The sequence below is a fragment of the Lepidochelys olivacea genome, assembly GCF_965140295.1.
Source record: "Lepidochelys olivacea isolate rLepOli2 genome assembly, chromosome: 5".
Classification (NCBI taxonomy): domain Eukaryota; kingdom Metazoa; phylum Chordata; order Testudines; family Cheloniidae; genus Lepidochelys; species Lepidochelys olivacea.
The window spans coordinates 27,616,283-27,630,716 of record NC_140415.1 but is presented as its reverse complement, the minus strand read 5'-3'; the positions used below and the strand labels follow the sequence as shown (position 1 = coordinate 27,630,716).

Here is a 14,434-nt window from a genome sequence, read left to right as displayed (position 1 = left end):
CCGCTATGAGCTAAAGAGCGGAAAGTCACATCCTCACATTTAATCTAAATTACATTAAAACAATGAAATACTGGGCTGTGAAGAAGGCATTTTGGTCCTAATAGTACCCACCATCACCAGATAAAGAAACAGATCTTAAAATGTTTAAAGAAAACTTTGATAGCATTCTGTCTGGCAAGGAATCACTTATCAACAGTTGTGATCGTGAAATCAATACTTCTTTATTGTTTTGCCTTTATGGTCCCTCCTTTATTATCTGTATGGTCTCTGTCTGGTTCTTACTAATTTTGCAAGATTTAATTCAACTACGATGGTGGGGTCTGATTGGTTAAAGAATTGTTTCATAATGGGCTAGGATTGGTGAAAAACACTGTTTTGTAGTATTTTAGTTTACAATGACTGGTTAAGGTAGAGCTAAGCAGCACTCAAGTTCAACTACATAAACTGGGGTCCAAAAGGAAGTTCTTTGGAACCTAACTCCAGGACACAGCCCAAGATCAGAGCTGCCAGACCCCAACATCATGCCATCCTGCAGAAGCTGGAGGAAGCCCAGATGACCTGATCCTGACTGGCCACCAGGAAAAGTTTGTCGGCCTTATTGGGAGTGGTGAGCAAGTATCAGCAGTTGCCAAACTGGTTACCATCAGAGGCAAAATGTGGGAGCCAATTAGGAAAAGAACCCCATCCATCCATCAAGTTGCTAAGGACAGAATTGTGTTGTGCTTGGAGAATAATTGCCCTAACCCACAGCACAAAACCTACCTTCTGTGCAAGTCTCTCCTCCTTTGCCCAGGTTACAATGACACCGAGAACCGCCTCGATCATAATCATTGACACAAAAGCTGTCGGCAGAGCAGATGGTTTCATCACAGGACAGATCAAACAGCCGTACTGCTGAGGCCATGCCATTCCTTCTGGTTGCCTTAGCTGTAGTGGTGCTAGCAGTGGTTGTAGGGAGAGGGTGCATAGTTGTTGCAGGGGAAGCAATAGGATCTGAGGTTGTTGTAATTAGCCTGGAAAGGAGCCTTGTGCTAGCCCCTGGAGCAACCTTGGTTTCAACCAAAAACTTCCTGTTGCCTCCTTTGATAGCAGGAAGTGGCTTGAGCTAAAGCAAGATAAAAGAAACTTAAGTTTAGTACAGTCACATGCTAAAATTAAACATGTTCCATGGAAATTAAAGGTACATCCCCTAAGAAATATATTTGAAGAAACAAATTCATCCTAAAGGAAGAGAAAGACACAAACAAGCCACTTTTATTTTACCTGTGCACATAAGGTTAAAGGTTAAATATGCCAACAGGATCAAGTCCCTTTATCTAAAATACGACTAGAAAATAAATACAAATAGAAATGCCAAACTGGAACCTTTGAATTTACCTCTTCAATATAAATGTCATAGTCTGAATCATCAATATCAAATCCATCATCGTCACCGACTATGGTGCCTGTGATATACCGATGCCCATAGCTTCCACTTCCTAACTCCTCAGAACCTGTAAAGACAAAGCTGGCATATTCAGTTCACATATTTTCTCTCTTTTCAACCCAGAGCCATCAATTCCTGCACAGAAGTTCAGGTCTTAACTCATCTGTTCAGAACAATGAGAACCAGGACGGTGTTGGCATTCATTTTAAAGAATCAGCAAATGTGCCAGTGTCAAGATGGAAAGCATACTGTAGAGCTAATACATCAGAAATTAAATATAAAGCAAACCAAGTGACACTCTCCTCTGGATTTTCTACTGCACTCTGTGCTCTGTACATCATTTTTTTAGACCAGAGTTTCAGTGTGACTCCATTTTTAATAGCTATATTGTCTCATTGAACAAATTCTCCCCCATTTGCAAGTGCATGGTCCACTACCTCCTCTTCTGGTGATTGAATATTATTCCTGTGTTAAGTACAACAACTGCTTACCTGGAAAAGTAAAAGCAGGAAGATATTCAGGGTGAGATTTTCAATAGCACTCAGCTTTGGCCTTAGTCTGCTCCCATTGACTTCAATGGTTATACTTGGCCACTTTGGAAAATGTCACCTTTAATGTATTTTTAGCTTTTTAAAGTGCAATTTAGCAGCTGAAAATGAAGTGAGCCAGCACCATGTGAGGAACCACATGGTTCCTCTGTGCACCACCAGAAGTGTGATACAGACTACAGGTTAAGGACCATTATTTCAGATGGTGCAATCTCAGGGCAGAGACTCTTTTTATTTGCATGTACTCTATAGCCTCAAGCCCACCACTAATACTAGACAAACAATGACAATAGGTTATCCTGGCCAACAAAGTTTAACAGGATAGACATTAGGCATTACAAACAAGTCTTATTATTTTTGATAGTGGTTTAAAGTACTAGGGATTTAGTAACTAATGTACCAGTAGTGTTTTCATAAATTTGCTTTTTTCACAAAATAATTTTCTCACAAAAACAACCAGTTCCGAGATATTTTTACATGTATTCTCAATGTAAGCACACCCCATAATGCTAGGTCCTTAATTGGCCATTTAAGCTACCACTGCTGATCCATGCTTTGCCAAGTCTCTGTGTGGGTTGAATGCATGTGCTTGCTTGTTTTAGGACTACCTGTACTCTCTCTAGTTAGAGGTAGTAATTTACATTACAAAGCCTGTCCAGCTAAAGAACACCTGCTGAAGGAGAGCACAGTACCAGGGATAGCTGCCAACATGAAAAAAACAACCAACCACTTTATAGCACAGAGGCCTTAACTTCCTCCACTGAGCAAAGTGATAGAATTGATCAAAAATAACACAACTGAAAGGACCTGCAGTAGGCACAGTGTGAGCTGAGGCATTCAGCATTATCACGTAGATTGTACTTGTCTAGTTCTGGCTAACAAACTCTCCTCTTGCTGTGTGGAAACAGCAAAAGAATCTCAGTGGCCTAAAGTCCAGAGGGGGAAATGCCAGTTCAAGCACAGAGCTTTTTGCAGACAATGATTAGCACAAGTGGCGCGCTCTCTTTCTGCCGCTGCACCAACAACCCAGAAACTCTGGCTGCAGACACTTATGAAATCAAACATATGCTCACCAGATATATATTCATGCTGCTACTTTACCAATCCAAAGGCAGACCATGATATGCTAGGTACTAGTTTTATTTATGGGTAGAAGCTGATATATTAGGACTCACCATAATTAGGGAGCAATTCTGGCAGAGATAATGAGGCATCTGTGTTTCCAGACCAAATAATTGTAGAAAAGGTGCAAGGCTTTTAATCCATCTTCTATCTATAAATAAGATGTTACATCAGCCCTATATTAACTGGAAGTATTTAGTGTAAATGAGTTACATCTTAGAAATGTAGCTCTGCTGAGTTTATAATATGCCTTTCAGCTCCTAATAGTTTGGTAAAAGTTCAAGGTTAACTAGTCATGCACACACTCAGAATACACTCATGTGGTTTTTGTTAAAGGGCTAAATTCTCCTTTCCGTTGCACCATGTAAATTACTGAAATAATGGTATTGACAATGGTGTCAGTGAGAGTAGAATTTGTCTCCCAGTATGTATTCAGAAACAGATGATTACTATAGTTAAAGAGAGAAGTATATATTGGGCCCAATCCCACTTTCATTGTGGGAGTAGACAAGTATCTACTATAAAAATATTGGTGAAAGCTTCTACTCCCAGTACTCATGTGAGTAGTCAGTGGGGTTAATCATATTAGTAGGGTGAGCAGAATTTAACCATAGTTAGGTAGGCACCCTGCTTTTACCTCATACAAAGAGCAATCACTGGCTGGCTGTCCTCCTTCCCCACTCTATACTACTGGCAAAATATGTTTTATGAGACATAATGAGTTTCGGCAAAAGAATCAGTGTGCAACAGAAACTAAGGAAATAATAATACTCACAGCAGCAACATTGTAAGTGAAATCTGCATTATACCTGGGCATGGTTTGAATGAAATTGAGCATATGATTAGCCAGTATTCTCATCCGCTCACCCTGGATCTAGGCAATCTCAGTCCATTGGAATATATTTGCTTTTATGTCAGATCTGTAATTTCACTAGGGACAGCTTGCCTTTCTAAAAGAGGGACTTATTTAGTGTGTCTGTAGCTGTTTCAAGGTCAATCCAGTTCAGTCAATACTCCTCTCATTTGTTGATAGGTACTAAAACTGGGGAGAGTGGCGGAGAGAAACATGGAACAATGGTGCCAGTCATGACTTGGGATGTGATCAAAACTGTATTCAAAATATCTAACATATGTACTATACCTTTTCTAATTCAAAGGTCGCAGACTACATAAGAAATATTCATAAAAGGGCAGATCCTGCAACACTCCCTCCTTTCTCAAGCAAATTTCCACTGATTTTAATGGGAGTTTTGGCTGAGTAAGGATAGCAGAAGCTGACTTGGAATAAAATGAAAAGAAAGAAAGCAGACGCCTTCCTACTATCACACACAGGGAAAAGGTTAGAGCCTTCTTTGGCCTCCAGATACATACTCACTGGGCATGGTATTGACTCCATGCTAGTTTTGCACTAGTGTAACTCCACTGATCACAATGGAATTATTCCTGAGTGACACCAGTTTCAATGAGAACAGAGGGTCAGGGTCACTGACTTGGAAACGATGCCCAATTCTGAGGGCAGAGTGTGTATCTTTTTGGGGTTTGGATCAGAATGTTCCACGTCAATGTGAAGCACAAAAGAGATGAAGTATTTTACCTTGCCAATGCCTTTTAATGTATTGAGCAGACATAGCATGTAAAGCCTGGGAAGAAGAGCAAAGAAGATATGGCTTATTAGGGCTGTCAAAAAAAAAAAAAGAAAAAATGTTGCTTCAAGGCCCTTCTTCTGGTTGGTTTTCTGTTTTACTTAATGAGAGAATGTGGAAGTTTGGCATTATGGGGGCAAGGGCATCTTAGGGGCCCCCGTACTTACAGGTCTCTCATTTGGCTAAGATTACCCTACCCCAACCCTCTAATGCTACTCATACAGGGCCAAATTCTTAGGAAAATCTCCTGCTGATCCATGGGATCCTGAAACAACTGCAGGATTTGACCCAAACTTGACAATGAACAGAAACTTGTTTTTCAAAACAACCAAACGTTGTAAGGAAAACTTTAAGTGGGTACTTGGTCCACATGGAAAGGAAAAGCTCAGCAGAAGGCCAGACAGTCACAGCCGGCACAAGTAACTTATTACTCTACCTGTTGATCTGTGCATGACTCAGGTAAAGCGGTGGTAAACACAAATACAAAGACTGGGAGGTATAGCCTTATCTTGCTGTGTCTAGATTTGCAGGGGTGAATTCTCACACATCAAGATGAGACCATCTTCTATCCCACTGAGTTTTCAGTTCACATCATGGATCATATGATATGACATGATACCCACATATGAGGCAACACAAATATAAAATAACCAGAAGACAAAGAAGTTAAGAGGAGTATTTTAAAGAGAAATCATGTGCTGGCTGATGTATTAGGAGCACGGCATAGCTCTAGCAAAGAGCTCGCCACATAATGGGTGGCAAATCAGGAATGATTAAACCAAGTGGTGCTTTGTGAATACCAAAACAATGACTACAGAGACTAAAAACATGTTATATATTTCATTACATCAGTGCTCCGGTGTGCAAGGAGATGAAGCCCATCTAAGACCCTCTACCAGCCTTGTAATCCTGTCCCATAATTAATTGAAAAACCTGCAGGGGTCATTGACATAAAACAGCCTCTCTCCAAATAACCTGGGATTAAGTTATACCAAAGAAACCTTTTCAAAATAAATAGGAATCAGCACAAACAGTTATTGCCAATTTAGTAGCCATGGGCATATTGAGAATTATGTAGGAACTAGATTGCAAAGTGCTTCAAAGTAGTTTTGTTAAACGTAGGTGCCGCAAACTTATTCAATTCAGAGGATCACATAGTTCTAACATCAAAATATTTGGAAGGCAGCTTTATCTAATGATCAGGAAACTGAATTCTATTCCTGTCAATGATTCACTTAGAGAAAATCCTGGATCCCAACACTGGCTTACTTTTCCTATCTACATAATGTGGTCAATAATACTAATCCACCTTTGTAAAACACTGAGAGATCTTTGGGTAAAAGGTTCTGTACGAATGGAAAGTGTATTTATTACCTTTAAAATGAAACATTCATGTCACGGCTTGGGTCCTAACTACCTGAAAGATTGCCTCTTTCCCTGTGTATGAGCTCAGATGAGTTCAGACTAGACACTCCAGGTTTAAATATCTGGGCCACCCTTTTTCAAAAGGGGCAGCTGATTTTTGGTGTAACTCGTTTTGCAAGTAGCCAGCTTGAGATGGCTGGTCCCTGAAAAAGTGATGCACCCAGAATTAGTGGACACTTTTGAAATGTTTGCCCTAGAAGGCAGGTGGCAAAATATTTGCAGTGAAAAGCCCTGAGTGGAATGCACTTCCCCGGCTGGCATGATGAAACCCAAGACTGGTGACCTCCAGGCCATAGTGAAAATTCCATCTGTTTTCCTAGACTGCAGCATGGGGGCAAGGGCACAAGAGCGGCAGGTGAGGCTACATTGCTTATTTGATACTGTGGGAGAATTTATTATTTTTGTAATTGTTACATTTGATATTTGAAATATGTTGGTTTTGAGAAAGTGTATATGCACCCAGAGCCATCTCTAAAAAGTGTGTTTTAATATACTGGGAAAATAAATACAATGAAAAATATCTGAAGTATCTTTATATCTGACATTAAGGTAATATTTTTATGTATTTATTGTATTACTGTAGCAACTATGAGCCACAGTCATGGACCAGGATCCCCCTGTGCTAGGTGCTGTACAATCAGAACAAAGACACAAAAATATACCATACAATTAACTAAAACAAAATATTACATCATTTCTTTCCAATACCAAGATATAGTTAGGATTCAAGGAGAATCCATGGTTAACGTCTCCCTTTGTCCCCTCTCTGCACGTGGATAATTGTAACGTAAAACCAACCACACTTTATTATTGCATAATGAATAAGCTCTCTGCAGGTAATCAAGGCCAGATGTTCTATTTGCAATGATTCTGGGAGGTCTGTCACCTCAGGTGACGCTGTTATCAGCTCTTCAGAATACAATCTTCTCTTATTAAGCAATTCCAACAGTTTCCTGCATTGGCTGAAACACTGCCATTAAATGTAACTAATGTATTTGGTTTCAGAGTAACAGCCGTGTTAGTCTGTATTTGAAAAAAGAAAAGGAGGACTTGTGGCACCTTAGAGACTAACCAATTTATTTGAGCATAAGCTTTCGTGAGCTACAGCTCACTTCATGTATTTGGAGTACAGACATTGCTAGGATGATATAAGCGTCTGATCCAATGCTCACTAATGTTGTCATAAATATAAAGGGAAGGGTAAACCCCTTTGAAATCCCTCCTGGCCAGGGGAAAGCTCCTCTCACCTGTAAAGGGTTAAGAAGCTAAAGGTAACCTTGCTGGCACCTGACCAAAATGACCAATGAGGAGACAAGATACTTTCAAAAGCTGGGAGGAGGGAGAGAAACAAAGGGTCTGTGTGTCTGTCTATATTCTGTCTTTGCCAGGGATAGACCAGGAATGGAGTCTTAGAACTTTTAGTAAGTAATCTAGCTAGGTACGTGTTAGATTATGATTTCTTTAAATGGCTGAGAAAAGAACTGTGCTGAATAGAATAACTATTTCTGTCTGTGTATCTTTTTTGTAACTTAAGGTTTTGCCTAGAGGGGTTCTCTATGTTTTGAATCTAATTACCCTGTAAGGTATCTACCATCCTGATTTTACAGGGGGGATTTCTTTATTTCTATTTACTTCTATTTTTATTAAAAGTCTTCTTGTAAAAAACTGAATGCTTTTTCATTGTTCTCAGATCCAAGGGTTTGGGTCTGTGGTCACCTATGCAAATTGGTGAGGCTTTTTATCCAACATTTCCCAGGAAAGGGGGGTGCAAGTGTTGGGAGGATTGTTCATTGTTCTTAAGATCCAAGGGTCTGGGTCTGTAGTCACCTAGGCAAATTGGTGAGGCTTTTTACCAAACCTTGTCCAGGAAGTGGGGTGCAAGGTTTTGGGAAGTATTCTGGGGGGAAAGACGTGTCCAAACAGCTCTTCCCCAGTAACCAGTATTAGTTTGGTGGTGGTAGTGGCCAATCCAAGGACAAAGGGTGGAATATTTTGTACCTTGGGGAAGTTTTGACCTAAGCTGGTAAAGATAAGCTTAGGAGGTTTTTCATGCAGGTCCCCACATCTGTACCCTAGAGTTCAGAGTGGGGGAGGAACCTTGACAAATGTCAATGAAAACTTTCCATTGATTCCAATGAACATTGGGTCAGCTTTGCTAAGGTGATTGTGCACTGTAACTCACAGACAGCCTAACACAGAGATACTACTGAATTCTGTGGGAGCTGGGGGGTGAGGGATGGAGGGGTAAAGAGTTCAACATCTGTCAAAAGCAGGCCCAGAAACACCTAAATGTCCAAGGCCTTATTTACTTCATGGTAAGTAGGCAGATGGTGTGACTCTCTCAGCAGGGTCCATGTCTTCCTCGGGGTTTGGAAAGTGCCTTACACAGTATAGGAAGTACTGAACTCTAAAAACTAAATAACAATCAGAGCAGCTTGTGACACAGTAGGAAAATGAGATAGAAGATCAGGGTGCTTCGTGAATGCATGGTATACATGCGGGAGTGGAGTGCTCCTTCTATGTTAGCCTCCAATAGAGCAGAAACACATATGTTCAAATGCATTTGGAGTAACGCTCAGGATCTGGCCCACCGCATGCATGCATGTCATTATATAATATAAACAGTTTATTTAATTTTATATTCGCAGACCAAAAAATATGATAAACTAGCATTAACGCTTAAAGTACCTGTTAGTATTTTACAGGTAAGAAGTATCATAAGAATATTGTAATTATCCCCAAAACAAACATTGCAAACCTAGGAAATACAAACTGAAGGCTAAAGTTAAAAGAAATCCAAATGTATTTGGAACTTAACCACCTGCATTTAACTGCAATAAAAAGTTGTCACATGGACAAATGCCATCTCATCAAGATATTTCAGGCTACATCTACACTAGCAACTGTACTTGAGCTTGGTTGTGCCACCATAATCCCATATTGTCCACACTTAAACCCCAGAAGCATGTGTCTGAAGCGGAGTAGAGGGCGAGAAAGCTAGCATGTCTGAGGGATGTAGATAAGTACATGCTTCAGGCTGTGGCATGTCCCTGTACCCGTGCCAGTGTGCAGTGTGGAGGGGGGTAAAGGGCATGTACCAGGTCTTGAGTTTCAATAGTCCTCCACACCCCCATTCCCATAATGCACTGAGCCCTTTTCTGCCTGACCTTACCCAATCTAAAGAGATCACTCTTTTAATCCATACAGGTGAATACAGCTCCTGCTCCCAAAGCAGCCCCCTGGCACACCCACTACACCCAGATGCTAATCAGTGTGTAGTCAGAATACACTGTCCTCCACGAATTCACCCAGAACAGCAAGAACCTACACCAGTACCAGAAAATTTCAGAGTCTGGAGCAGGGGTCACTGAATGAACTCCAGCCCAGTGTCATGAAACACTTGAGGCTCCTGCACAACCATGATCTCATCAGTAGAGTTTCCAATCCCAAAGTGGTTTGTAGTGGACATATAGCTGTTTGGTGTTGACAGCTTCCACAGGGCTATAGTCACCTGCTTCTGCACCTGTATGACTTCCCTGAACTGAGAGTTCTGGCAATGCAGAGGTGTGGTGCAAGATCTTCATGCAGCTCAATGAAGGTCTATTTCCTCTTTCAGACGTTCTGAAGCCACTGCTGGTCATCCCAGGTTCCAAATCAATGTGATCCCATCACACTGTGCTGGTTCTTCTGCACCAGAAGAATGGTCCACCCCTGGGCAACACCAGCATTCACCATATCTGTGCCAGAGGAGCTGAATGAGTTGTCATTCACCTTCAATGTCAGCCATCTTCGACATGTCACAAAGTTCTGCGCAAATTCCATCCGGCATCTCACTGATAGCCTTCTCCACTACATAAACATTTGTCTCACAATAAGGAGCAGGAGCAGAACCACAACCACATCATCATCCCATTGCTCCACGTCTTCTACCCAGTTTAGCTGGGGGGAGATATCATCACAAATTGGCACCTGCAAATGCGTGACGACTGGGGACAGTACCAAGAGCACACAGCAAAGCAGTTCCTAGAGTGTCTCTGTGTGATGCACAGAACCCTGGGATACCACCTCTGAAACAGTACAGCAGCAGTATGGACATGGGTGTACATAGGGTGACCAGACATCCCAATAAAATTGGGACTGTCCCGATTTTTAGGTCTTTGTCCTGTGTCCTGACTGATGCACGGTCGGGACGCCATTTGTCCCAATATTGCGGCTTTGGCCGCTCCAGCGTTTTGGTTTTTTTTTGCTTTGTCAACTCCGGCCGCTTTTTTTTTTTTGCTTCCCCCATGTGTCCCGATATTTTCTTTGTTTCATCTGGTCACCCTAGGTGTAAATGTACCTGGGTCCAGCACAGCATATGTGGACATACAGCATGGTATGGGGAACAGGCATAAGCATGGAGTATGTGCACCAGTGTAGACAAAGCCCCAGGTATTGAGAAATTTTGAGTTGGTAGCCAGAAAGTGGTGAGAGGGTACCAAAGAAAATATTTACTGTAAGACCTACTATTCCCTGGGAGGGAGAGAGGGAGGGGAAGGGGGGAGGACGACACTACTATTTGCTCTTTGAAGTAATACCACTTCCGAGGATGCAAAACTTAAAAGAGAAAAGATGCTTCCATATCAGACATGCCAATTTGCTGGCAATGAAATAACCTTTGCAGTAACGCTGTCTTCTTCGGAGTTTAGGGTGGATAAAAATCAATTTTTTTTTCTGAAAAAAAAATATGGGTTTTTTAATTTAAATCTGACTTTTTAATTTTGTTATTTAAATTATAGCTAGTTTTTCTTTTTAAAAATAAACCTGTTTAAAACAAAATCTGAATTTAATACAAAATATGTTAAGGCCTAAACTTATTATAATATCTTAAAACATTCAATTAGAAAATTTATATGCTGAATCCATCAGCCTCTATCAAAAACTTTGAGTTAAAGGTTGCTTTTCTATTTAAAGAAATAAACAGGGGGAAAATATGTAACTGGTCAAGCTTTATAAATATGGCACAATAGGTTAGGTATGGTATTAAGGGCTTGATCCTGTGGGGACCCAGGGGCTGTGTGACTAGGTGCAAGAGATTGGTAAAGTCATGACAGGCACTGGGACCCAGCCTCTGACTCCAGGAGACATCATCATGTATCTCATCACCACTGAACTCACCTGGGTGGTTTCATTCTCTTATTTTATAGCTTCTCCCTACCTAACCTCTGATTGGCTCAGTTTTCAAGTTATGATTATTTATGACACCAGCCACTTACTTTCCAGCTCATGGAAAAATACTGAAGTTTATGTATCTAAAATATTTAAGGTTGTGTTGTTTAATAAATATAAATTTCATTTGCGGTTTTGTTGTGTTTAATTAAATTCCAGTTACCATCCTAGTGCAGCTTGACACAAATCATGAGTAAAAAGTTAATTATCTAGTAAATAAGCAGTATATCATTCATCATTTTCTAACAAACTAAAAATGGACAATAAGAATCTGAAAATATTAAGCTATATCATTGTTTAAATAAATGTACATAGTGTGTCCTCCTAGATAGCAAAAAGATGTACCAAATCTAGTGTAAAGAGTCTATTTAGTTGTAAATCAACATGTTTTAATGGTTATATCAACCAATAAGAAATGCACCTTTGTTCAGAAAATAACTGAAGTACAAATGGAAAAGTTGATTAAAACTGGTTATTTAAATTGAGGCTTTCCACTTGGTGATTCAAATTGACTTGATTTAAATAAATCCATCCTAGTTTCTGCTAATATTTTATTTCTGCTAATATTTTATTTCAGCCGATTGGGTCCGGGTAACTATGGCCAGATGTGAATTAGATAGAGGTGGGCATTTCACTACCTGTAGATCTCTACTGATTTCCAACAGAGCTTGCTGGAGAGTTTTGTTAGACTTCTGTGCATCTTCTGGCTATGTTAGACCTCTGTAATGAAATATTTTAAGTTCAGTTTATGTACATTGAGGGCTTCTGGTTTTTGGAGTTTATTAATTTCATTGGGGTGGGGGGTATTTTTAGCAATTTTTTAATTTTATGGAGGCTGTCCAAAAATCAGGAGTTTTTAGAGCTCTTTATATATGATTGTAATGTATATTATATACATGAAACATGACAGTATATACTGCTGTAATGAGAAATCTTTGTAATGTTTAATGTTGTGCTGATGCAAACACCAATATGTTAAAAGTGCATTAGGAAGCCTTTAGTGTGCGCCAGCAGGGTCTACACACAGACCAATTAATGTGAAATACATTAGTGCACTTTAGAAATGACACCTCCATAGTATGCATTACTGTTCTGTGTAGACATGCCCTTATACACAAGTGATTGTTTCCAGTGTTGTTCTGGTGTTTATTGGATAAATACCAACTTCTCTTTCTTTTTGTGGATGTTCTATTGTTTTTTATCAGTTAAAATGTAAAATTAGAAGGCTTATATATACCGTACCTGACTTTGTGACTGAGCGTTTGAGGGACTGGGTAGTGCTGACAGCTAACTCATTCACACCTTCCTGTTGTAGTTACGTGTACAGATTTCTAATGAAATAACGTTGTTTTCCCTACTCTTTCCAAATTAATGTCATGTCAGTCCCATTACTCAATTTCAACAGACTGGAATGTTATTCAGAAAGTGCAACATTCCCAAATTAGCATTCAGAGCTTGAGTATCTTCTGGGCAATGGCCCACAGTGGAAGATGAAGAAAACAGGTACAAGCTGTAGATGCAGTCATCACTAAGCAGGATTGGTACCCACTCATGTAGTGAAGGATTATTAGATGGTCTAAATGATATTATGCATATTAGTACATTGTCACTTTAAAACAGTTGATCTTCCTTCAGGGTACTTTAGCAAGATGCCCTGATCTCTGAATGTTTTCAGAAGTCAGCATTTACTGTACATAAGGATAACAACATGAGTTCAGACTCCTTCCTTTATGGCTTCGTGCTCCTGCCATGTTTAAATTCCTAATGGACAGAACTGGTTGAAAATGTTCAACATTTTTCCAGAAAAATTTTCATCAGCACTGTGGACAAATATAAATCATTCTGTAAGCTGGTCGAAAAACAGCAACAATTTTTCTACAAAAAGATTCCATTCAGGAAAACTGTAAGTTTCAAAAATTTCCATCAGCTCTAAGAGTGAACAATGTGCTTTTGTGTGTTGAATCTGAATAATATTGTAGTGGCTTCTTGCACAATGCATAAGATAACATGCCAGTTGTACTAATGCTAGTGTACTCTTGCTATAGGAGGCGGACAGTGCAGTATTTACACTTACTGGTAAATTTTCAAATTATTGCACCAGTAAGTAGGAGAGTTGTGCCTGAATCTACAGTGTGAACATATTTCCAGTATAAGAACACATTTATGTAATAATTTAAATCTCGGCTCTATTACCAAGTAAGATGACAGATTACAAAATTTACATGCATTTTGTAAAAAGATTTAAATGCTTGTTTTACACAAGTACAAATCAGAGGTCATGTCGCATCACATGTGCATGCACAACTGTTCTTAAAATTGGAAAAATGGCAGTGGGGGAGGGGTAAGAAACATCATGTGGCAGTGATGGGACAAGTTAGGATCCCAAGTACCAGTGCAACGTGATATCCTCTAGAACACGAGAAAACAGTAGTCAAGTAAGCATCAGAAGCAGGAAAAAAAAAAAAGAACTACATATTTTCAGTGTCTAAATTCTCTCCCTACACAACGTGGTCTGGGGTTAATTTATTGCTATATTCTTAGTCCACATTAAAAAGCCTACCTTTAACTTCCAGGACCAACTAAGGAGGGTTTTGAACTTGTCTGGTCCCTACTTTTGCATGACTGCAAAGACAAACAATTATTTAACTTGGGCACTTTAAATAAATCTAATGATTAATATCTCTATGAGTGTCTTGGACACTGTAAGTTAAGTTACTATTATTATTCTGAATAGCAGTAAACTGGGATGTATAGATATAGGAACATTGCACAAAATGGGCACACACAGCATTGGAGAACCCACTGATAAACCCTAGTGACAGTATAAGGGATGATAGATAATGACGGTAACAGAACACCACTGTTTGCCCATGCACTGGACATTGGAGCGGAGAGGCACTGGAGACATAGGAGAGATTTTTAATGGCACAAATGGCAGTTAAGTAGCCAACTCTCACTGACCTTCAAATGGAAATTGGTTGCCTATGAGCCATTTTTAATCTTTGAAAGTCTCACCCCAGCAGACTCTAGGAGGATGTTACCATCGTTGGCCATCGGTACAG

General features: G+C 39.9%; 1 protein-coding gene across 3 annotated transcripts in view; it reads right to left on the bottom strand.

Annotated features, from left to right (window-relative positions):
• Nucleotides 1-14,434, bottom strand: part of EGFLAM (EGF like, fibronectin type III and laminin G domains) — a 128,107-nt gene that overhangs the window by 50,732 nt on the left and 62,941 nt on the right. For 2 of the 3 annotated variants that reach the window (XM_084628576.1, XM_084628577.1), the window contains exons 8-9: nucleotides 1,378-1,493; nucleotides 763-1,105 (exon numbers count right to left, since the gene is read on the bottom strand). In XM_084628576.1, coding sequence (XP_084484702.1) covers nucleotides 763-1,105; nucleotides 1,378-1,493 — 459 coding nt within the window. Of the gene's footprint in view, nucleotides 1-762; nucleotides 1,106-1,377; nucleotides 1,494-3,149; nucleotides 3,220-14,434 lie in introns of those variants that run through there. The other variant, XM_084628578.1, reaches the window with a different exon arrangement.